Below are 23,018 nucleotides of genomic sequence, written 5' to 3'. Positions count from 1 at the left end.
TCCATCCCAGTTCAGAATATAGAATACTTCCCATTTTGCTTCTTCAGCCACAGCTCCAGAGATTTAATCTGGTATTTAAATCACAGAGTAGCAAACAAAATAAACTCTATATAGAAACTTTTCCTAAGGGCTAAATAACACACATAAATGTCTGCTTCAATTCTGTCTCATTGTGTAAAGGATTAAGGATATGAGAAGGAAAAGGAGATTTAAATTGGTTCAAACAATAGGTTAGCTAAACCTGGAAAGTTCCACCTACTTTGTTTTTTGTCTTCTACTCTTTAAGAGGAAATTCACTCACAAGAGTTAGAATTATGTGATTTTTCTTTCTGAAGTTGGTCATCTTCCTCCTAATTTTACCTGTAGTTGCTCTGTTTAAAAAATCCAGCAGAGAATCAACTACCTGCCAAATATTAAGTACCCCAAAACCACTCTAAAGTTTACAGAGATTATGCTGTTGTACTTCTTTTCCTGACATAGAGACACTTGAAGCTGCAAAAGCACAACAGGCTCTCAAAGAGAAATTCAATGGAATTGGGCTCTCTGAATCCCAAGCTTACTGGTTTAGTTATAATCAGTATTTTTTATAAATGAGTTCCACAATCACTGCTAAGAATCTGTGCCCCTTAAATGCGGGGAAAAAGTGCAAACATATTTGAGTAGAAGACAAATATTTCACCTGTTGTTTCATCCAGAATTCCTTCCTCTCCTAACTTATGGTGCACTGTAGAAGGATAGGTGACTGTCAGCTTGCTGTTGTGCTCCTTTCGCACCAGTGATCTCCTGGATCTGAAAGGGAAAAAAACCCAAACAGGACAGGCAGATAAAGGTTAATATAAACACAGCATTGAACTAGAAACCAGCTTCCTCATGCAGTTAAACTTACTTGCAGTTTGGGCATTTCTTTGAAGCCATGTGTGATTTCCAGAACTCTGATACCAGTTTATTTCTACACTCACAAACATTTTTGACCTGGTAAAGAAAAAAAACCCCAAAACTTAAAAATAAAGAATATAATAAAAATTAAATTAAAACATGCTATGTGAAGAATTCACTAAACATTACACAATTATCATTACAACATGAACATTATTATTATCAATGCATACACATCCATCTACTCATTAATTCATGCCTTGATCTGTAGTGCTCTTTCATCATCTTCCCATTTGCTGGAGGCATACATCATGCTCTCCATGTGCCTTTTTCAATTTATTCCATAAAGTCTTTAATTTTCAAGTCAGTACTGGAATTTAAATCTTTTCTCTAATGATGATTTAAGTATAAAAATGACAAAACCACTTCTTTTGACAGCTCATGAATGTATGATTTACAAAGTGCTTAAGCTTAGTTTTAACACAAGTGATCAAGGAATTAAAACTGGCTTATAAACAAATCTGCTGAATGATCTTAGATTTTAAGTATCTTCTTCACTCACCTTTACTAACCATGCACATTAAACTACATTTAAATGGAAATTAGAATTCAATTACACAAGTCTTCCAAAAAATGGCAGTGTAATTAATTCTGCAAGTTTGCTGGATGCATGAGTTCTCAAAATGTGCTCTGCAGCTCAAAACAGTCAGAGCATCAGACAGAGAAGTATCAAGATCTGTAGGTGGTGAACTGACAGCAGTATCAGATTTTAATATGGTATTTACAACATCAAAACATGTCCCTACACAGACATTTCCCTGTTTTCCAGAAATTCAGCAGTTACACTAACAGGGAATAAAATCCTTTTTAAGTTTAATTTCAGACATTTCCCTCAAAAAGCCCTCTAAACGTAACACAGTTCAGAACTGGCCAAAATGCAGCACCTACAAAGACAGGCTTTGTTCTGCACATGACTCTTTAAGAGGATAAAGCCCAGGATGTCAGGAGAAGCACTGCCTGTACTTACATTTGAGCACCGATCTCTTGTTTGGGACCTTTGTAACATTTCCTGCACGTGGCGATTCAACTCTTCTTTAATTTCAAAATCCAGCATCTATACAAATCCCACATCTACATGTTCTGCACATGAGTCTTTAAGAGGATAAAGCCCAGGATGTCAGGAGAAGCATTGCCTGTACTTACATTTGAGCACCGATCTCTTGTTTGAGAGCTTTGTAACATTTCTTGCACGTGGCGATTCAACTCTTCCTCGATTTCTGAGCCTGTTGCATCTGCACACTGCTCTACAAACTACAAGGAACACAACACGAGAAGTTGGCAGAGAGTTTTATAGCTATGAGACCACAAAGTCCAAAAGGGATGGAGCATCACAGAGTACTTGCCCTGTTCAGAATGATTTCGAGGTCATGGACAGCATGGAGCAGCCCCTTCTGCAGCACCCTCAGCTGGCTCAGCAGCAGGTGAACCACGGCTCGGGGACACGTCAGCATGTGGCAATTCAAACAGGAGCCTCGGATCAGCAGGTACAATTTCTGCAAAGGAAAGGGCAAGAAAATGTTATCCTGGCAGATGTACTAGCTTGCACAGTAAGCAAGTAAATGCAATGTTTGGATTTAAACAGAGTGCTACTATGGCACCATCACATTTTCTGAAAAATCCCTCTGCCAGGATTTCTTCTCCTGGGAAGCTGAGATGCCTCAGAGAAAAAGGAAAACAATATTATCTCATGTGCTCCTCTTGTGTTTTGCTGCTTTGGAATGTGGTTTGGAGAGTGTTTATCCAACAGGTGGGTGTTTGATTGGTTTCATGTGAATTGTTTTAACTTAGTGACCAATCACGGTCAGGCTGTGTCGGACTCTGAGGAGAGGATCATGAGTTTTTCATTAGCATCTTGTTAAACCTTCTGTAAGTATCCTTTCTCTATTCTTTATTAGAGTTTAGTATAGCATTCTTTAATATAATACAGTGTCATAAAATAATAAATTAGCCTTCTAAGAACATGGAGTCAGATTGATCTTTCCTCCCCACAACGGGAGACCCCGAAAATACCACACTACTATAATTGGGAAATTAGACTAATTGTTAATTTTAATAATAAAGAATTTAAATAATAAAGAATTTGCGTGGAAAAAAAATATTATTTCAACCAAACTCATATGCAAAGCATGATGTGTAGATAGGCTGTCTACTATTGATGCAGGGCGACCCCAAGGTAGGGAATAATGTGCAGTGACTCCATGATTCATAAGGCTGAACAATTGCTCTATTACACTAATACTACATTACATTACATACTAAAGAGACACTACACTAAAGAAAAACCTGTCACTCCCTGAGACACTCAGGACACAGCTTTGATTCAACTGGCCAAGGAATCAAAACAACCTTTACCAGTGTCCAATGAACAAATCGCTTTGGGTGAACAATCTCCATAACACATGCCATACGTGCAAAATAAGAGCAGTAAATTGAGATAAGAATTGTTTTCTCTTCTTCCCTGAGCTTCTCACTGCCTTCTCCAGGAAAAATCCTGGGAGAGAGACACATGAAAAACACTTGTGGTATCTACAGCAGCTCTGGGACCCAGGCTGCTCTTACCTGTAAGCTCCTGACAGCTCACCCCACAGAGGAAAATGTGGAACCCAAACCCCCACACTAGTAAAATGAAATATCCTGGTCTCAATCCTACAAGATCCTTCACACAATCACATTTTCCTCAAGATCTGGGAAATTATCAGTGAGTTTTTTTTATTTAGCACAGCTCTGTGTTATTATTTAACACAGTTCTCTCACTGCCCCTGTGGTCTGAAGGCTGGGAATTACTGCTGCAGGATTATAATCCTTGGTCAGTACAGTTATTTGACTCAAAGCTGAAACAAGGCTGAAAGTGGGTACCTCATCTAACTTTGGCCACTTGAAAGTGAGGTTTTGACTCTCAATTAGCCTGTGCAAAAGGCAGCTACTGCAAATGGTGGGATCAGCACCTCAGGAGGAAAACCCATCCCAGGTCAGGTTTGTTAAAAACTGGAAAAGTAGACAGCTGTTTATGTGCAATAGTTGTTTAAAGGAAATTATAATTTTTACTGTGCCATTAATTAAAGCACAACATCCTGCAGTCAGTCACATACTTCAGGATGAATATCCCCCCTCACCTGCCTGCCAACATCGAGTAAAACAACAGTTACAACAATGTGCAGACTTTTTAAAAGGCCTATTTGTATTGAACTGTTGTGACACAACAAAGCTTTTCTACTACATCTGCTGTTATTACACTTAAAAGTGAAAACAGGTCTTGGCACCTTTACTGTTTTCAAGGACTGCAACCACATAGAATCACAGAATAATGAGGCTGGAAGAGACCTCTAAGATCAGCCCATGCCCTCACACCTCAACCAGACTATAGCACCAAGGACCACGTCCAGTCTCTTTTTAAACACATCCAGACATGGTGTGCATGCTGGAAGAGCATTCCAGTACTTTATTTTCTTTCAATGAAAAATTTTTTCCTAATATCCAACCCATACCTTCCCTGACATAGCTTGAGGCTGTGTCCTCTGGTTCTGTCAGTGCTGCCCGGTGGAAGATACTGACCCCACCTGTCTGCAGCCTCCCTTCAGGAAGGTGTAGAGAGCAATAAGGTCACCTCTGAGCCTCCTTTTCTCCAGGCTAACAGCCCCAGCTCCTTCAAACATTCCTCACAGGGTTTGTGTTCCCAGCCCCTCACCAGCCTCGTTGCTCTCCTCTGGACACGCTCAAGCATCTCAACACCCTTCCCAAACTGAGGGCCCAGAACTGGACACATGACAGCTGGGGCACCACCAGCCCCTTCCCCAGCAATAATTCAGTACATACAGAACACATACATCGAAGAACAGGGGGTTGTAGACGGGCAGAGGCAGCTCGATGTGGCCGAAGTGGCCGGGGCAGTTGCTGAAGCCCTGCATGCAGGTGGCGCACACTTCGCGGGAGTCCGGCGGCCCCAGCGCCAGGTCGTAGAGCCCGTTCACAGCCGGATTGCCCACGCTGTCCAGGTACTGCGGGTTGGTTATGGGCTTCACGCTCAGCTTCCTGAGGGTGAAGGAAAGAGTGAAAATCAACGGCAGCGAACGGCGCGACATGACGCGCACTTGAATGGTACAGCTAGCATTCTTCTCAGTTGATGAAAACATCTTTCTGAGAGCATTCCGCGAATGCAACGGGAACTCGTGTATCATTGATTTCATGATACAAGGAGCAAAATCATTCATATAGCAGCACATATTTCTTTTACATGACTAGACACTCTACTAAGAAATCATATAATTTTGTCAGTGTGTCTAGTCGAGCAGTGCGAATTTTTGTATAGAATTCGGCTGCCGCCATCCCGGCGGCTGGGCCACGGTCCAGCCGGACTACATGTCCCAGCATGCCGCGCTCCAAAGTCCAACGCAGCTCCCCGGCGCCCTGCCGCGGGGCACGCTGGGACTCGTAGTGCCCAGCAGCACCCGCACAGCTCGGGAAGCGCACACATGGAGACTTACCTGATCTCCTCGGCCGTGTACATCCCGAAGGACACCCCAACCAGCCGCCGCCACGGCACCACTTTGGGCGGCCTCATGGCGAACGAGCAACTCTTTCCCGGCCGATAGCTGCTCTCGCTTTCCCGCTGGAAGGGCCGCGCCACGGGCAGCACCACGCGGTCCGGGCTGCGGGGGGGGCGGGGCTGGGAGGTACCACCGCCGGGGAGGGACCGTATCGGCATCCCCCCCGCTGGCGGAGTGGTGCTTCCCGCCTTCCCAGAGGCCAGCGCGGGGCCATGGCGGCGCGGCGGGTCGCGGGTGGATGCTGGCAGCGGGCGCTGTGCCTGGGCCGGCGGTGCCGCCTCCCGGGCGGCCGGGAGAGCTACCGGTGAGGGGTCGCCGGGAGGAAAGGGCAGAGTGGGGGCGACGGCACCGGGGAGGAATCGACGAACGGGCGGCGCTGGGTGTGCGGGGAGTGAGGCGGGAAAGGCTGCGCAGGCGCAGTGCGCGGTGGCCCGGCGTGGTCGAGGCGGTGTGGCGGGAGGGAGCGCCTTTTGTGGGGCTTTTTTCTGCTTTTGAACGCCTTTCCCGGGATCTTCCCTGGTTTGGGGCGGCTCGGAGCCTCCCCGGGAGAGAGTTAGGGCCTTTAAGCGATTCCTAGGGCTGAGTCTCACGAAAAGCGGATGAGCGCTTGGCTACGGAGGCTGAGGGAGCTGGGGCTGGTCAGCCTGGAGAAGGAATTTTGCATTGAGACCCCAAAACTGTGTTCCGGTATCTGAAGGGGCCTGCCAAGAAGCCGGAGAGGAACTTTTGGTCAGGAATTGCAGTGATAGGAGCAGCAAGGAACAATGAGTCCAGATCGAAAAAGGAGAAGTTTAGATTAGATAGTGGGAAGAAATTTTTAATTGTAGGAGTGGTGAGGCACTGTCACAGATTGCTCAGCGAAGTTATGGATGCCCCAACCCTGTCAGTGTTCGAGGGCAGATTGGATGGGGCTTGGAGCAGCCTGGTCTGTGGAAGGTGTCCCTACCCAGCAGAGAGGGAGCAACATCTTAAAGATCCCTTGCAACACCTTAACACTCCATGACTCTGTGCAATGGTTTTGTTTAGAGGCTGTGTCAAATGAAAAAGTCCCACTTCACTGGGTAATCGTTACTGATTTTTGGGAGGACAAAATCATACTTAATCAGTTTCCAAGGAGCAGCTGGAATTGTGCAGTGCCACGGTAAGGCACAGAGCTGTGACTGCACCTGAACAGCCTCTCCCTCAGGGTCAAGGTCAGTGTGGAGGCACTGAAGGCCAGCGTTGCAGTAGAGCTTTGCTGTTAGCTTGCTTCATGAGCAAAACAAGTACAATCATTTTAACATAAGCCTTAGTTTGTGTTAAAAGCAGTGAAATTGAACAGTGGTGAGCAAGACTTGAAGCAGTGAGCACAAAGCGGCTGTTTTGTGGTGCTCAACAAAATGAGTCCATGTGTGTGCTGCAGCTGTGGTTTTGTGAGGTTTTGTGCAGCTTCTGCACCTCCGTAGAGACGTGGGCATCTGCAACTCACCAGGGCTGATTCACCTGCATCATTACTCTGGGTTTTCTCCTTCTGTGAACACTACTCATGTCTAATAGTTTGTTTTTTTTCTAAGTGCTGTTTTCGGTATGATCCTGTTTCTAAAGCATAAAGATTTCTGATTTACGTCTGTGATTTTCTTTCTAAGATACACTAGTCCATGAAAACTACCTTAAAAATGTTATACCCCAGTATTAGGTAATCACAGATTTTTTTTGTAGTAAAATTTTTCACATACAGCCTCTTGTCTCTTGAAACAAGGGCCTTAAGAGAAGCATCAAGAATAACTTTTATAGTAATAATATGGAGTTAATAACAGTGCAACATTGCCAATTACTCTAATGCACTCCAGTTCCCTCTAATGTTTTAGTTAATTCTAACCTGTACTGTAGAATTTCATTATTCTACTCTTGCTGTATTGCTGTGACTGCCATAAATTCAAACCCCTGGTTGTTTATAGGAGCTCTTCAAGTAGTCCTGCTCTGGGGAAGACTGTGGACAATTCACAAGGTAAGATATCTTCATTACTGGTTTCTTGTATATGTTTTTTTGATCTCCAAACAACACAGTGTATCAGGAGATAAAGATGATGTAAACACCCTCCTTTCTCTCCTTGGAATTTCTCTCTCCCTGTCTTCATTGTGCATAAGTTTCCTGGATTAACTTGATTCCTTACCTCATCACCCATCAGCTCCATGCTCCAAGAGCGTGAACTGAGTTGTGCAGCTCCATGAGCCTATGTTAGATTGTGGTTCTAAAATCCTTATTTTAGTACTTTCAGCTGGATCAGCTTAACTCATCACTTCTTGTAGAATATAGAATTGCTGGGATTGGAAAAGACCTCTGAGTTAGTGGAGTGCAGCTCTTAACCCAGTGCTGCCAAAGCACTTCCAAACCAGGTCCCTAAGTGCCACACCAACATTCTTAAATCCCTCCAGGGATGGTGACTCCACCACTCCCCTGTTCCAGTGCTTGACAAGCCTTTCAGTGAAGAAATTTTTTCCTAATACTCAATCCAAACTACCTGGTACAACTTGAGGCCATTTGCAGTTGTCCTATCACTTGGGAAAAGGATTGACCCTACCTTGCTACAACTTATGGGGTCAAAATTTTCTTTGGGCATCTCTTTGTTTCTAATGACCATTTTAATATTGTTTCTCACAGTAACTCAAGAAGAAATTGTGCTCCCCCGAAGGAAAACATGGTGAGTGTTTACTTTTGGAATCTTCACTTGGGAAAAAAATCAGTGTTAGACAGCTAAATGTAGTCTGTCCACCAAAACTGAAAAAGAAAATTGAAGTTCCTGTATTCCTTTGCAATGTCCCACTAGGGGTTTTTCTGCTGATTTGGAGCTCTGTGAATATTCTTGATTCTTACTCTCTCTGCAGATTACGTAGACTGCATTTCTTTTAAAAGCACTTACGACAACTGCATTTTTAAGCATGGTTCTATTTCTTTGTAAAAGATCACATTTGCTAAAGACCTGTAAAGATCTGTAAAACCAAGTTCATTTGGCTGTTTACATGTGAATGTGTTTCTTCAGCAAAATAAAACTTGATTGTTGATAACTGACTGAATAAATCCTTAGAAACCACAGCTGAACAAAACCTATTTTGTTGGGAGCACTTAAGATGGAATTTCATGACTGTACAGCAAAAATTAAGTTTATGGTCAAATGGTGTCAGCATGTAAACCTAAAGTAAGGTCACCTTTACCTAAACACTTTCATTGGCCTTTCCTTGTTTGCTTGAAACAACCAAAGTCTTAAGGTTCCACAGGCACAAGAGTCCTGAGATACCGGCATTTGGTTTGGTTTATTTGTTCTTGCAAAGACATGTCTTATAGAGGGACTTAACATATTTATCCCTTGGAGATGCTCTAGGAGCAACATTCCAAGGAATTTTTTTTGTGTCTCTTCCCTGTGATCTTTCTTTGATAATGTATTATAAGGGCAGGAGTAATAGCTGTAAACACAGATGCTCTTCTGGTTTTCCTCAAAATCTTTTTTTTCCTGGGGTTGTTAAAGAACCGAGGCCATTTTTGCATTTTCTCTTTGTGAGAAGTGCTGTTTTCTTAGTGCAGCAGAAACATTATTTTATAGAGCTGAAAATCCTTGTGGGTTAGGATAATCCTGTGCTTGTTCTCCAAACAATGTAATGCACAACATTCAAAGTCTGCAGCTGAGAATTAATCCAACTCCTTTGTGCTTAGGGATAAGCTTGCCGTGCTCCAGACCTTGGCTTCTACTGTCAACAGGGTGAGTGGGTCTGTGGGCCATGGAGGGGGGTCAGGATGTCCATTCTGTGCAACACCCTTGTGCTCAGGAGGCCTTTCCTTTCTACTTTGGCCATAAATGAGAGATGACACTCTCACATCAGGGTTTTCCCTTTGGCTCAGGGTGTTTTGCTGTGTCTTTAAAGCCTCATTCATGTGCTAAGAGCGAGCTGCAGTTACCAGAGAAGCTGCAGTGCTTTGGTGAAGCTTTCACTAACACAGGGAGCGAATTCCTTCACCAGTTCAGCTTCCCAATGCAGAATGTCCTTCCCAGTCTCAGTCCAGAAAGGCTTTTAAAAGTGCAGTGAGTGTCTGCTCTTGCTGGGCAAAGCCTGGAAATGCTGTCTTGCTGTTTTTAAATCCCATCTAACTTGAATTCTGGGAATTGAATCAAAACTTGCCAAGTCCCATCAGCTTCCCAAGACTGTTACATTTGGGGTCCTACTTTGGGGGGCACTTTCTGCTTGATATATTATAGGCAGGACCCTTTTGTCACCATATTAGCCTGCGAGGGTGTGTGTAAAATGGCAATATTTTTTAAACTATTTCCAAACAGGCTAAGCCTTTTTGAACAGGAGGAACTTCTGTAAAATGTGCACTAGTGGTGGTTATGATGGAAGAATTCCTTGTGCCCTAAATTCCATGAGGCAGTGTGTTGTGGCTGTGTGCACATAACTATAACCTTCTCATTGCTGGGCTCTTCTTTCTACAGGATCCTACTGCTGCACATTACATGTTCCAGGATGACCCTTTCCTGATGCCAAGAAATGCAGCTAATGCTGTAGGTATTTCCTTTCACATCCTTGATAGCTTCCTCCTGCCTTTGTCTAGGCTGTGAATACTCCTACCTAATTGAAGCCTGGGTTTGATTACAAAAGAAAATGAGTATCAGATTGCTTTCAGAATTTGCTCTTCTCTCTAAAATGAGATGGTTTTGAGCTTGAGGTAGTAGTACAGCATTTCAGATGTCTGAACTGTGTCCCTTGACTACATAACAAGGAAGTAGAATACAATGGCATTTAAAGAATAGAGATTCTTATACTGGCATGAATACCAGAATGTTTGTTTGAAATGTTGTCCCTGTGATTCTAGTAAGTTGAAAATTATGCCTGAGTTTAATTTGATCCCATCAGAATGTTCACTGTTAAATAAAATGTTTCTTCTAATTCTCAGCCTTGTAATTTGTGTATTTCTCCATCTTGTTCTGTCTCATTTCTATGCAGCGTCTGTATTCCTTGTCAAAGGAGTCTGGGAGAAATGCTGCAAAATACATCATAAAGAACTTTCCTCAGTATTTTGACAAGACTTTTGCAGAGCCCAATGTACCAGTAAGCTTTTTGTTCTTTATTTTCGTTGTATTTGTGCTTTGTCACTGAAATCTACTGTTGGACTGGTCCAAAACGAAGATGAAAGGTTTAAAACTTTTAAACTGTTTTGCAGACAGTATGAACGCAGTACTGTATTTCCATTATGGTTTTGTAATGGACATTTTTCTTTGGGAATTCAGTATCATATCAGGTCCTTGAGATAAAAGTAAGAAAAGCAGTGGGTTTTAGGTGTTGCTGCCTGGCACAAAGTGAAGGATGAGGATGTGTGTGGTCCTTCATCACCAAAAGGACTGCTGTTAGGCTGCAAGCAGTGTATTGGGCAAAGAGTAAGGATACCAAGAGAAGGTTTGAACTTGTGACCAACCTCCTCTGTTTGCTTTTAGTGCCTGATGCCTGAAACTCTCACCCCTCAGACTGAAGGAGTGAGTGAGGAAGCTCTGAGGGAGCGCATCCATCTCAGAATGGTGAAGGAGTCTGTGGACATGTTTGATCAGCTTCTACAGGCAGGTATGTCTACCTGCCAGGTTCTGTGGTGGAGCTCTACTTGAATTGTGCCAAAAGTACTTCAATAGCTGCCACAGGCTATGGAGACAATTCTGTGACTCTGTTGCTTCTTTCACAACTGACTCTGGTCTGGTGAATTGAAATTCTCTAAAATTCCTGGAGAATCTTAGCCACTGCTTGTGTGACATGTCACTTTGGTGGTAAGGAGAACAACTGGCTTCTTGAAGAGGAAGCAGATTAAATACTTTTGTTGATTTTGAATGTTCATTGAAAGTGAAACATGCAGAATGTTCTTCGCAGCAGGGTGTATCCTAGAAAGAGTTATGAAAAGCACTAGAAATTTCAGATGCTGTGTTGGGCTTGTGCTGCTTCACAGTTCTGGCTGAGAGCTGTCACTTCCTTCTACTTGATCAGGAAAACTCTACTCTTTCAGTGGCTTCAGTAGAAAAACATACTGTAGTTCAGTGTTAAAATTGTTTCCTGTGATGACTGGGTTTGTGGCAGCACTGGTGTCACAGCAGGGTTAGGGACTTGCTAGAGAATGTCTTTGTGTTGGAAGAGAGCAAAGTTGTGTTCAGAGGTTTTCTGTATGGCTGTAGAATGGTGAGCTCTTCACTTTCTCTGACTGTCATATATTCTCATTTTCTAAAGGTACCCCTGTGTCTCTGGAGACCACAAACAGCCTTTTAGATTTGCTATGCTTCTATGGAGATGGTGAACCTACTCCTGAAAAAGAGCAGGAAGAAAAAGAGGATTTGGAAGAGCCAGGGGTATGGAAAACTTGTTGATCTCTGATTATTTCGTACATAGTGGGAGTATATTGAGCTGACATCAAGATTTTTGTACTGTCTGTGTGGGAGATGCCGTGAGGTGGATCAGATGCAGTCAACATTCCCAGGAGATATTTGTTACAAAAATCCATGACTGACCTAGTAGCAACAGTAGTTTGTGTAAAGCTGTTAATAAGTTTAATAACATAAACATTATTCTCAATCTAGCTATTGCTTCCTGAATGTTATGATAGAAATTTTTCTTATATAACCCATTAAAAAACACCTTTGATCCATGCTGCTGAACTTCAGTTTTGTTAGCAAGTCATGTCTTTGATATTAAATCATAATTTACCTACAAGAAACTTCTTTTTGCAAAAATCTCTCCAGGTGGATGCTTCAGAAGAGAAAGCTCCAAAGAGACAATTTCAAAGAGGTTCACGGACATCTGGCCCCAGATGGAGGTACAGAAAATGTTGCCTATATTCCATGGGTTGTGTACTTTTATTGTTATAGAACAGACCTAAGTCTTTTAGCAGCCCGTACTCACAGATGTTATTTATTAAATAAACCTGTGTTTGCTCATCTTTTAAACTGCTCATGGAAATCTGGGATGTGATTGTAGAATAGTTTCAAGTATCCCAAGTGTGATATGTGAATGTCAGTCTTTGGGAGTACAGTCCATATTTTGTTAGGCATGTTGAATCCTTCTTCCAAGAGTATCTTCTATTTGGTTCTTTAACATTTATCTTTTTCACTGGTTCTAGGGAGAACAACCATGCTGAAAGGATATTTAAGATAATGCCAGAGAGGAATGCACACTCCTATTGCACAATGATCCGTGGGATGGTGAAGGTAAAGTCATTCTTCAGTGCTGGGGGATTTTTTTCAGCTTTTAAAAGCTCACATCCTCAGAGATGGTTTATTTTTGTTTTTGCAGCACGGGGCTTATTCTAAAGCTTATGACATGTACATAGAGTTGCTGAATGAAAGGCACAAGGGTGAGTGTCTCCTGGCTGTGCTTTGTGGTGTCCTGAGTAGAGCAAGCCCCTGTTGGGCACAGTGTTTGTTCATGGCAGTGATGATTGGCGCAGGGGTACGGACCTCAGCTGGATCATGGGAGCTGAATGCAAACTGGCAATTCCAGTGCAGCTGGCGTGTGGCTGGCTCACTGGAGGCAGGTTTGCATGAGACTTTGCCAGAAACTGAGCCATGCTAGAACAAACTGTTTGCTGTAGGCTATGAATTGTCAGTTAAAATGGATTATCTTACATTTTCCAGCTGATGTGCACACCTTCAATGCACTGATCAGAGCAGTCCCATATCTAAAGGAGAAGTTTGTAGAAAGATGGGAATTAGCCAAGGTAAGGAGGGTAGAGCAAAAGAGGTGGGGAAGTGGTAAGAGTGGGCTCTTTTACTAATAAGAGTCTGCCGTATTAGTGCCTTATTAGTAAAATTTTGCAGTTGTTGGAAGACCAAAAGCAAGAACTTTGTCCCCAGATACAGATTCTGCTGTAAAGGAAGTACAGTAGTTTAACAGAAGAGGTAACTACGGAGGAATGGCAAATGTGAAAAAGCCGGCCTTGTCTTTGCAGAGTGATTTGTCTTATAGGAATATGCCTGGACAGAAAGTAATGGGGGAAATTGCTTCTGGGAGATAAAATAAATGAACAATTTTAGATTAAAACTCTGAATTTTAATTCATGTTGTTGTGACAGAAATGGAATTTTGAGTTTTAATGACACATCAGTAAGGAAAAATATTATGTAACTATAAAATTTTTCCATTATGTTCTAGAGACTATTCTCCAGGATTTATTCTCATGTGATGTAGCCTTGGGTTTTGGTCATTAAAAATTAGGTAGTACTGATTAAATAATCAGTTAAAGCAGGGTAGTTCACTTGAAGGCGGTGAGAAGGCTTAGGTTGAGGAAATGCATGTATAACCCACCTGCAAGCTGAATTGTGATCCATAACAAGTGAAGTACTAAGGATTTGGGAATTTTGTTTTAAGGACTTCCTGACTCACATGGCTCAACAGAAAGTGCAACCAACTCTGCTAACTTTTAATTCTGTACTGAAGAGCCTGAGAAGATGTGGTGGTGTGGGCAGAACTATGTCTTTATTTGTATTAAAGGAAATGGAAGCACTTGATATAGGTAAGAGAACCAGAGTATTTATTATATGCAGTGATTATGATATTCCAGTGCCACCTCCAGAACAGAACAGTTAACACAGGAGTTCAGCACCACACAAAGTGGTGGTGATTCCCTGACTCCAAGGGAGATGTACTTCACAAGCCTCCTAAGCCAGTTCAGGTCTATAGATCTACATCTCTACAGAAAAAAGCTTTTGATCTAGATGATGATATTTTTCTTCCAAATAAGTATTGCAGAAACAGAGAATATCTGCAGAATTGATTTGATGTGCTGTGGGGTGTGCTTTGCCCCAGTAACATGCTTGTTGATAGGCTAAAGATCACACTCATGAGCAAAAGGAAAACTAGCTGTGAAGTATTTCAGATTTCAATTTAGAGCAGGGAAGCTTGGCTGCTCCCCCATAGAAATAGGATGCCCCAACTGGTACTCCAGTGTTGGATATCACCTCTCCCAGGCGTGTGTAGTGATGTCTGGTCCAGCATTAGGGTGGGTGGGGAGAGATACTAGAGTAAATTTATGCATGCTGCCTGACTGGAGGAGAGGACTGTGAATTGGAGCAGTGGCACAAAGCTCACCAGGAGTGTTGCAGTGACTGCAGTGTTTTTGCTTTGCAGAGCCAAGCCTTGCATCCTATGACCATCTGCTCTCCGTGTATTACAGAGGCGGTACGTGCACTATCAGCTTCGCCATCAACGTGCCTCGTGTAGCAGCTGCTCTGATGCTTTTCACATGTGATGGGTGAAGGCAGTTCACTTATGGATTGAAAGACAACCTTTAATGGGTGTGATCTTAGTGTTCCCTGTGCTGCCTGATTCTGCTTGGGTGTAAAAAAAGGATAACCTCTTACAGGGAGCAAATGCTACTCAGTCACTGTGGAGGCTGGATCTCACCACAGCATGTGATTTCATATTGTGCCACTCACAGGGAGTTTGTTTTCCTGCAACAGTTCTTCTGTGCATTAGAGTTGTCATGAAAAACAGCTGTGTTAGAAGGCAGGAACCCAACTGTTTAAGATCCCATGCCTACAGACTTTTGGCTGTAGGAAGAGAATAGGCAAAGTAGCCATAACTGCAGTACTTGTGTTTTAAGAAATGTAAAGGAATTGCTCTGGAGTCTCTCTAGGTTTGGTTCTGGAGTTTAGGGGTTTGTTTAGTTTTCACTTTCCCCCTTTAAAATTTTTGTTTGTTTGTTTTAATATAACTATAAAGCATATTTATATAATATACTTTAAAAGTATATTATGTAAAGTAAAAATACTTTGCTTTTTCTAGTGCAATCCTCTAACAGACGAACTTCCAGGCCTGTTTGATTCCTTGCTAGGAAGCACTTCTATCTTTCTGAATCTGCCCTCCTGATGTGGAAATCTGGCAATAGCAGGACAAATTTTAGGGCAAATTAAATTTCAGCTGGTCACAGAAGTCACATTTGTTTAAAATGATGTTGCTTGTTCCCAATTTCATATTGTATTTGCAGACTGATGCTCTTCACAAGAAACTGCTTGGCACAACTGAGATGTGATGTTGTTTGTCTTTGTCCCACAGTTGATGCTCAGTCATCAGACATCATCTCTGAGGTGTTAAATGAGGTTGGAAAGCGAAGTTTCACTGCTCAGGACCCTGATGATGGTAAGGATTTCAAGCTTGAGTGAAAAGGTACTTGTGAAGATCAGGTAGTTTTACTAGGCTAGGATAAATACATGCAGCTTGTTTCTCTGAGTCCGTGCTGATATTTCTGGAGAAAAAGGGCCAATTCCAGTGTTGGGAATTGTGCTGTGCATTGCTGCACTGCTTCTGTGTGAAAGTAGGTGTGTAGCTTGTGTGATTGAGCATTTAAGTCCATGTGATAAAAATCCTAGGGTTATTTACAAGAGCAGTTTAAGGAGGAATAGTTTGATGAAATGATGCACATCAGGTGAATGGCAGGTTTTTGTTGTAAGTGTGGTGTGAGTTTTCCTATTTTAGTTCTTCCTAATCCTGTTCAGAAAATTTCATGAAATAAAACTTCTTGGGAAACTGGAGTGTGGGTCTTTAGGAGGGGAATATCCTGAACTTCCCATGTGTTAAGGGCTCTTTCTGCCACAGCTTTGCCCTGGGAAGTTCATAAACATTTCTGTAGGTTTGGAGGCAGATGCAGCTTCCATCTGAAGATGGTTTTGGCAAAGAAAGATCTCCAGACAACGTGGTGTTAATGGAGTGTTGAAAGCCACTCTTCATCAGCTTCCTGTTTTGTCTTTGGAAGGATTCCTGGAAATAGTCAGAATGTTGTACCCCTCCTTCCTTTGCTTCTGTCCTGCTAGATGCGTTAAACTGTTTCTTTCTGGGCTCTGAGTTGTTGCTACAAGTGTATAAAAATCCCTGCCCAACTCATGCCATGCCAAAGACTACCAAGAAAGCAAAGAGCTCTGCTTTATTGTCAAACTGAGCTGCAGATTGAGTTTCTATTTGAATATACCTGATCCAGCCTCTGGGAGGGTGGGTTAATGAGCTGGTTTATGTCTCCTTGGAAGCTTGAAGTTAACAGACTTTTGTTTGCTCCCTTTCAGCCAACTTTTTTAACACCGCCATGCAAGTGGTAAGTGCCTCTTCCTTGCCATCAGAATTCCTTTGTGCCCCTCCAGTTTTGTGCCTCCTTTGTGCCCTGGAGAATTGCCTGTGAGTTTACATCCTGTCATACAAAGTTTGGCTTTCAGTATCTCCCATTTTCATCTGTGCTCATCACCTCCTCCTTTCTGACATAATTCTGCAGTTCTTTGCTTGACCTCTCCCTAATTGGTAATTTGCATGCCTGTGATGTGTGCATGTACCTCTGTGACTCTTGAGTTACATTGGGTAACAGCTTCCAAATCTGACTGGTTTATTGCAGTGCTGTGATCTCAAGGATATCAAGCTTGCCTATCAGTTAAATAAGGCCCTGGAGAAGGGAGACAACTGGAAATTCTTGGATGTGGATCGGTCAAACGGCTACTGGTGAGTGAAGTGGAGGTTGTATTCAGCATCTTGTCTGGTGTTGTCAGCTTCAATACAAACTAGGATTCAGACACTAAGCACTAGCTGGTTATTGTGTGTCCAGTTTGGGAATTAGATCCTTCATAAGAGCAGTGATTGCTTAGGATTTATTTTCAGTTTGTGGCCTGTGAACTGAAATCTAGTGTCTTGGAGCATCAATTTATCTCAACCACCCACCCAACAAGTAGAACAACCAGTTGTGGGTTCTACCATTTTGTTGTGTACCCTGGATGGCAGCTTTGGAGGTAACACCAAAACAGCATCATTTCTTTGTGTAGGGATGTTTTCCTAGTCAGTGCACTGGATCAAGGACTCAGGCTTGTCTTGTGAACTTGCACAAGTAACAAGGTTAATCTAGTTCAGTATATATCCAAAAGTTGCATTTGAGACAGATTCAGGTACCTTAAAACTGGCATCAGGCAGGAAGATTGCTTTTTCAATATATTTTAAAACAGAGTGGTCTGATTAGTTCTGCCAATAATCTAGTATCAGCATTAAGCTGTTGTAAGAAACACTGCTGCTCTTCTGATTGCATGGAGTGTGGCAACCAGTGAAATGTCCTTGATGTGCAATACAAATCTGATCAGCACACCATCATTTGCTGCTACTTTCATTGTTTGCTTGATCTAATCATCACTGAATTAGGATGTTTTTTTCTCTCTAGGTCAAAATTCTTTTCATTGTTGTGCATGATGGAACAAATTGAGGTGGTGTTGAAGTGGTATAAAGAAACATCATCTTCAGTAAGTGTGCACCATGGTAAGAGCTGCAGCTTTTCCATGGAGAAATGGAGCTGTCACAGGAGACTGACATTATTCTCTTCTTTCACTAGCTCTTCTATCCAAGTCCTAAAAATATATTGGACCTCCTTCAAGCACTGGATGCAGCCAACCAGTTGGAAGTGATCCCTTCAGTCTGGGAAGGTCAGTGATGGCCACATGGCTTCATAGGCAGTTTGTCTGACAAATGCCAGGAGCAGTGCAAAGTTGGAGCTAGTTTGGGAACTTGCCATTGCTTGGAGTAGCCATGATAGGGTGATGTGCTTGCCTGTGGTATTGAATCACCTGGACCCTCTGCAGATCCTTGGTTAAGATTTAATCCAGCCCCCCCAAAAAATAAAAAGGATACGAGTCACTCCTTAATCCTCAGCAGATGGTGGCGGTGGGTTCTGGCTGTGGGGGGTTGTGGGCCTCACTGGCCAGCAGCAGTCCAGGTCCATGTTCCCCCTGAGGGCTGGGAATTGATGTGTACAGACAGTGCTCTGTGATGTTCCCTCCCTGATCTGTGACAGGGTCATCACCACCACCAGGCTGGTCAGTGCAGGGGACTCGAGGGCCATTTTCAAGGGGAGTCGTTGGCTGTTACCCAGAAATCTTGAGACCAGCAGGGAAGGTTGGAAGAAATCATGGAAGATTAGTTCATGTATTTGGTGCACAGGATCTGATAATGAGGGGAAAGAAAGGGAACTAAATGTGGCCTGCTCAGTCACAGAGAATGGTTCTCTGTGAAAAATTGTTAAATTGTTCTGACCATATTGCCAGGATTTGGGAACAGAGGTACTGGTCACACCTACCAACTACTGCCTCTCTCTAAATAGATGTGAAACAGCTGGGGTTTAGCAGGAGACAGGACCTGTTGGAGGAGTTCTTGTCTCTGATGAGCAGGGACCAGCACCCCAGTGAGGTAAGGAAGCTGAAAACACCCATGAACAGCTGAGCCACCACAGAGCCACTTGCTGGCTCCTCCCCTGTGAGATGGTGGAGGGAACTGGGACAGTAAAAGGGCAGAGCTCCAGCTCAGTTACCATTTCCCATCAAAGGCAGGTGTTCAGCCATCCCTAGGAAAGCCAGGCTCCTGGAAAGCTCATGTATAACAGTTACTTGGGAACTCAAACACCATCACTCCAAATGCATCCCCCATTCCTCCTTTCTCCAGCTTTATCTGCTGAGCATGACATCCTCTGGTCTGAAATATCCCTTGGGCATTTAGGGCCAGCTGTCCCAGAGGTGTCCCCTCCCAACTCCTTGTGCCACACACCTTGTGCACCCCCAACCCACTCCCTGGTGGGGGAGCTTTGATACTCTTTAAGCACTGCCCAGCAACAACCCTGTGTTACCAACCTGCTTCCCATCTTAAATACAAATAGCCCACAGGATCCCTTCTTACCAGGGTTTGGAGAAGTAATGCAGCCCAACCAGCCGTATCTCTGGGGAAGCACATGGCAGAATCCAGGGATTTTGGCCAAGGATTTCATTGCAGTAGTTGCTTTCTCAAGCTGAAGGGCGTTGAAGGTGAATACAGCTGTCCCTGCAGTGCCACCTTGGAGCTTGCCTAGTTGGGACAGCTGTCCTGACAGAAGTGACAGATTTGTCTCCCAGTGTAACAACTGGTAATTCACAAATACAAATCACATACAGAGCAAACCTATAGGAGCTGCAGGAGAAATTGCCCTGAAAAGCTTCTGTTAATTTCAGAGGTTTTGTTCTTCACAGCACAATGTTTTCACAGATTCAGCTGGCATTTGCCAAGTGTGCTGAAGAAATCAAAGCTGTCCATGAGCCTGCTGGGCCAGGACAGGTCCCGCTGGAGTGGACAGGGAGTGCTCTGGGCCACGTCGTGGTGCTGTTTTCCAGGGTTGGGAGAACCCAGGATGCCTGGTACGTGCGGGCTCTCTGAGCTCTGGGCTTGCTGACACTGCAACTCAAGGCTTAATCACAAAAAGCAAAAACTAATGACCTATGTCTTGGAATGCCAGAGCAGACAAAGGGAGGGGATAAAGCCTGCAGGAAGTGTGATGGGTTTTTTCCCTTGTTATTGTTCCTTCTTTACACCAAGTTACAGTTGGCTGTCTTAAAAATGGTTTAGAAACTAACGTAGTATCTGCTGTAGAGCTTTGTACGGCTGCTTATGGCAAGGTGTGGTCTGACAGTCACTTTCCTGAGCACTGCTGAGTGCCAACAACTTGCCATTTTTGATTTTTAGAACTCTTTTGAATTCAAACTGATAGATTAATTAGTTTAATAATTTTTTAATTAGCAGCAGTCTTAATTCAAACTCTAAATAGGCTATTTTTAGAACTCTGAGAGCTAGAATTTACTGTCCTACATGCACTAAACTTGAAATACAGATTAAAATATCTAGCCTCTGATTTAAGGTTTTGAGATATTTTCTGTTAAGTACAGATGTTCAGTGTACAGTGATTCCTTTGAAACAAAGAAGTAGCAACAAAGGGGTCTTTAAAATACTAAAAACATGTAGTAATTTAAAATTGCCACCAGCTACACTTACCATTTTCTGCAGAGTTTAAGATACTTTGTATTAAACTAATCAGTGAAGTTAGCTGGTACAGATTGCATTTGCAAGTATACAGCATGAGATCCATGGGGAACATTGTTTCATGAATTTGAGTTTACCTGTGTTTCAGTGGAGGCTCATCCAAGAGGTTGACTATGTGTCTGCTCCTGTTATGTGTGGTTTTAAAAATTATTCTTTTGTTTTCTTTTGAACAGGAACATGATGGAGCATTTCCAGAAAATCAATAGGATTCCCAGGTAAATATTTTGGGGTTCTTTAGTTACCAAGTCTCCCCTTTGGCTGAGATCCTGAATTTCTGTTCAGGGATGAGGGAATAGTTTGGGATGGAAGGGACTTTTAAAGGTCAGGTAGTCCAATCTCAAGTTGTAACTGATAGTAGTAATCCCTTTATTTCCAGAACATGAATGTGTGTCTGTCCATGTAAGCGTGGCTGATTGTTTATCCAGTGGAAATATTCCAAGAGCTTTCTGCCTTGGAATATATGTTTCAAACATGTTGCAAGTGCAAAGTGGAAGGGAGTGAAGTGGTTGCTGTCTTAAGCTCTGGGCCATGCAGAGCAGTGCCACTGGTGAACTCAGCTGTGCAAAATCAGTCTGAGCAGGACTCACAAACATCTGATTTCCCACATGCTCAGATAATATTCCAGTATGCTCTTAACCAAGCACAGGTGTTTCAGAGGTGCCTGGATTTCTGAAGACAAGTTTATCAAGTCAAATGCTAAATCACAGGTGTTTCTCTGTTAGGCTACAGCAGCTTGCTTGCTTCAGGATTCTGTAGGAGGGAATTGTTTCAAGTAGAACACAACTTGTAGGGAATAGTAATGGGTTTTGTTTGGGTGGGGTTTTTTTAAGTAAAATTGGAGCTTGCCCCAGTGAACACCATGAGGGTGTGTGGTACCAAAGGCTACACACCTAGTGGCACTCTGTGCCTGCTCTCTTCTGCTGGGACAGAAGTTCCAAAACTTAGCACATAGCCTTCCCTCTGTAGCAGAGGTGAAGTTCCTGGCAGGAGCGGAGAGATGAACTGGTTGATCTGAAAATGTCACCTTCTCTCCCCCTCTAAGCATGGGCTGTAAATTAATGGGCACCTCTCCTGTGACCCTGAGAACAGTCCCCATTTGCCTTGGCAGTAACAACGTGATGGACGAGTTCTTGAACTGTGCTAAGCAAACCAATTGCCCAGATGAGGCAATTAAGATGGTAAAGCTGGCAGCATCCCTTGGGCTTCCTTTATCTCAAAGGCTGAAAAGCAGAACGGAAGAGGAATTTGAACTCTCTGAAACACAGAAGTAAGTTGGAATGTTTCATGTTCCTGCTGAAGGGGTACAGTAGACAGGGTCTTGGAGGGGCAATGCCTTTGGAAAGGCTTCTCTGACAAGGGAGCAGACAACTGGCTTTAGAATGATGTGCTGCTGTGTTGACTCCAGGACTGAAATGGCTCCTCAGTTTTTGATTCCATGCTGTATCCATCTCACTTAGGAGGGAAGTGAATTTTCCATGGTGGGGATAGGCCTATCCACTGCTCAGTCCTGCTATTGCCTTCCTTTCCTGGAATCTTTTCCTAGTTAGGTCTGGCTGCCTGAAGACACTGCTGCAGCCCAGTAGAAGCAGGGGGGTGGTACAGGATGGCCCTGCATGGGGCTGCTAGGTTCTGAGGCTTGTGGTCACCTCTCACTGCATGGCTGTAGCCAAGCCCAGATGATCCTCAGATGGTGATCAGGGCTTGAGGGACCACAGTTTGGAGCCAGATGTGCTCCAAGGGAATAAAAACAAGCCCAGCACCTCTGACAGCTGGCTCGCCACTTGGAGGGAGGCTGAAGGAGTTGACTTTCCCAAGAGGATGTGCTTCCACCAAATGCTGGGTGCACTTGTCCTTTGAGGACAGTAGGCATCCATTAGACAGCCCATAATGTTCTCTGTGTTTGCCTTGTGTTTTGGGATCTCTCTTTTCAAGTCACACAGCTGACTGATCTGTTTGACATCACAGGAAGGCACTGGAGAGTATCAAGTGGGATGGTGACAGCAGCGATAGTGACAGTAGTGACAGTGACCGTGAGTAGCTGTCCCTCTTCCCTTCCTCTTGGGAAAACTGGGAGCAATTGCTGCCATGATACCTGGAGGCTTTGGAAGGAGTGGAATTACTGAAGGAATGGCTTCTGGGAGGTGCTACAGCACTGATGAACACTGAGTGTTCTGATATGGACCTGCTTGGCAAGACACCATCCTCATGTGCCAGCTGGAAGCTGTTAAATCTTCTTGGAAATGTGGGACACAGCGTGGGCTGCCCCAGGTCTCCTCCCCAGCACCCCTGCAAGAGCTGGCTCCTGATAAACAGCATCACTGAGGGTGGAGGGCTGCAGGGACAGGGGTGCTGTGCACCCTGGAGGCTGCTCAGGCAGGCACAAGACTTCCACAGCTTCAGCAAGACTTCTCGTGGGCCTCCTGTCACTCGACCCTGCACCAGATGTAACTCCTTTCCATCTAACGTTGCTGAACTACTTAAATACCGTTTACTCTGTATATAAACACTGAAGTAATGCAATACTCAGCACCTGTGGTGTTATTCCTCATCCTTTTGGTGTTTTGGGACAGGTGTTGGAGTCTAGATGTTAAATTATACTTTGTACAGCTGGAAACTGTCTCTAATAAAAGGCTGACCTTAAAGCTGGCTGTATTCTGATAATCCTTGAGCAAAAACTGGTTGAACC

The 23,018-nt window shown here is 43.6% G+C and overlaps 2 protein-coding genes across 2 annotated transcripts in view; one reads left to right on the top strand and one right to left on the bottom strand.

Moving 5' to 3' along the window:
- Positions 1-5,564, bottom strand: part of POLR1A (RNA polymerase I subunit A) — a 31,661-nt gene extending 26,097 nt beyond the window's left edge. The window contains exons 1-6 of the mRNA XM_084204567.1: positions 5,418-5,564; positions 4,761-4,965; positions 2,280-2,429; positions 2,080-2,187; positions 887-972; positions 680-789 (exon numbers count right to left, since the gene is read on the bottom strand). Coding sequence (XP_084060693.1) covers positions 680-789; positions 887-972; positions 2,080-2,187; positions 2,280-2,429; positions 4,761-4,965; positions 5,418-5,494 — 736 coding nt within the window. The 5' untranslated portion in view covers positions 5,495-5,564. The remainder of the gene's footprint in view (positions 1-679; positions 790-886; positions 973-2,079; positions 2,188-2,279; positions 2,430-4,760; positions 4,966-5,417) is intronic.
- A 97-nt stretch (positions 5,565-5,661) lies between these two features.
- On the top strand, positions 5,662-22,968 carry PTCD3 (pentatricopeptide repeat domain 3). The gene is made up of 24 exons (XM_084204191.1): positions 5,662-5,784; positions 7,418-7,467; positions 8,122-8,161; positions 9,169-9,214; positions 9,944-10,012; positions 10,455-10,559; positions 10,943-11,066; positions 11,715-11,833; positions 12,224-12,297; positions 12,601-12,688; positions 12,774-12,834; positions 13,115-13,197; positions 13,847-13,991; positions 14,606-14,656; positions 15,533-15,616; positions 16,534-16,562; positions 16,854-16,957; positions 17,661-17,739; positions 17,829-17,919; positions 18,594-18,679; positions 19,505-19,653; positions 20,506-20,547; positions 21,441-21,599; positions 22,298-22,968. The coding sequence occupies exons 1-24, from the start codon at positions 5,693-5,695 to the stop codon at positions 22,368-22,370; spliced, it is 2,043 nt and encodes a 680-aa protein (XP_084060317.1). The 5' UTR covers positions 5,662-5,692; the 3' UTR covers positions 22,371-22,968.
- The last annotated feature ends 50 nt before the right edge of the window (positions 22,969-23,018 follow it).

This window comes from Fringilla coelebs (assembly GCF_963513975.1).
Source record: "Fringilla coelebs genome assembly, chromosome: 4".
Lineage (NCBI taxonomy): Eukaryota > Metazoa > Chordata > Aves > Passeriformes > Fringillidae > Fringilla > Fringilla coelebs.
Note: the sequence above shows the minus strand (reverse complement) of the source record. Positions and strands in the feature narration are given on the sequence as shown.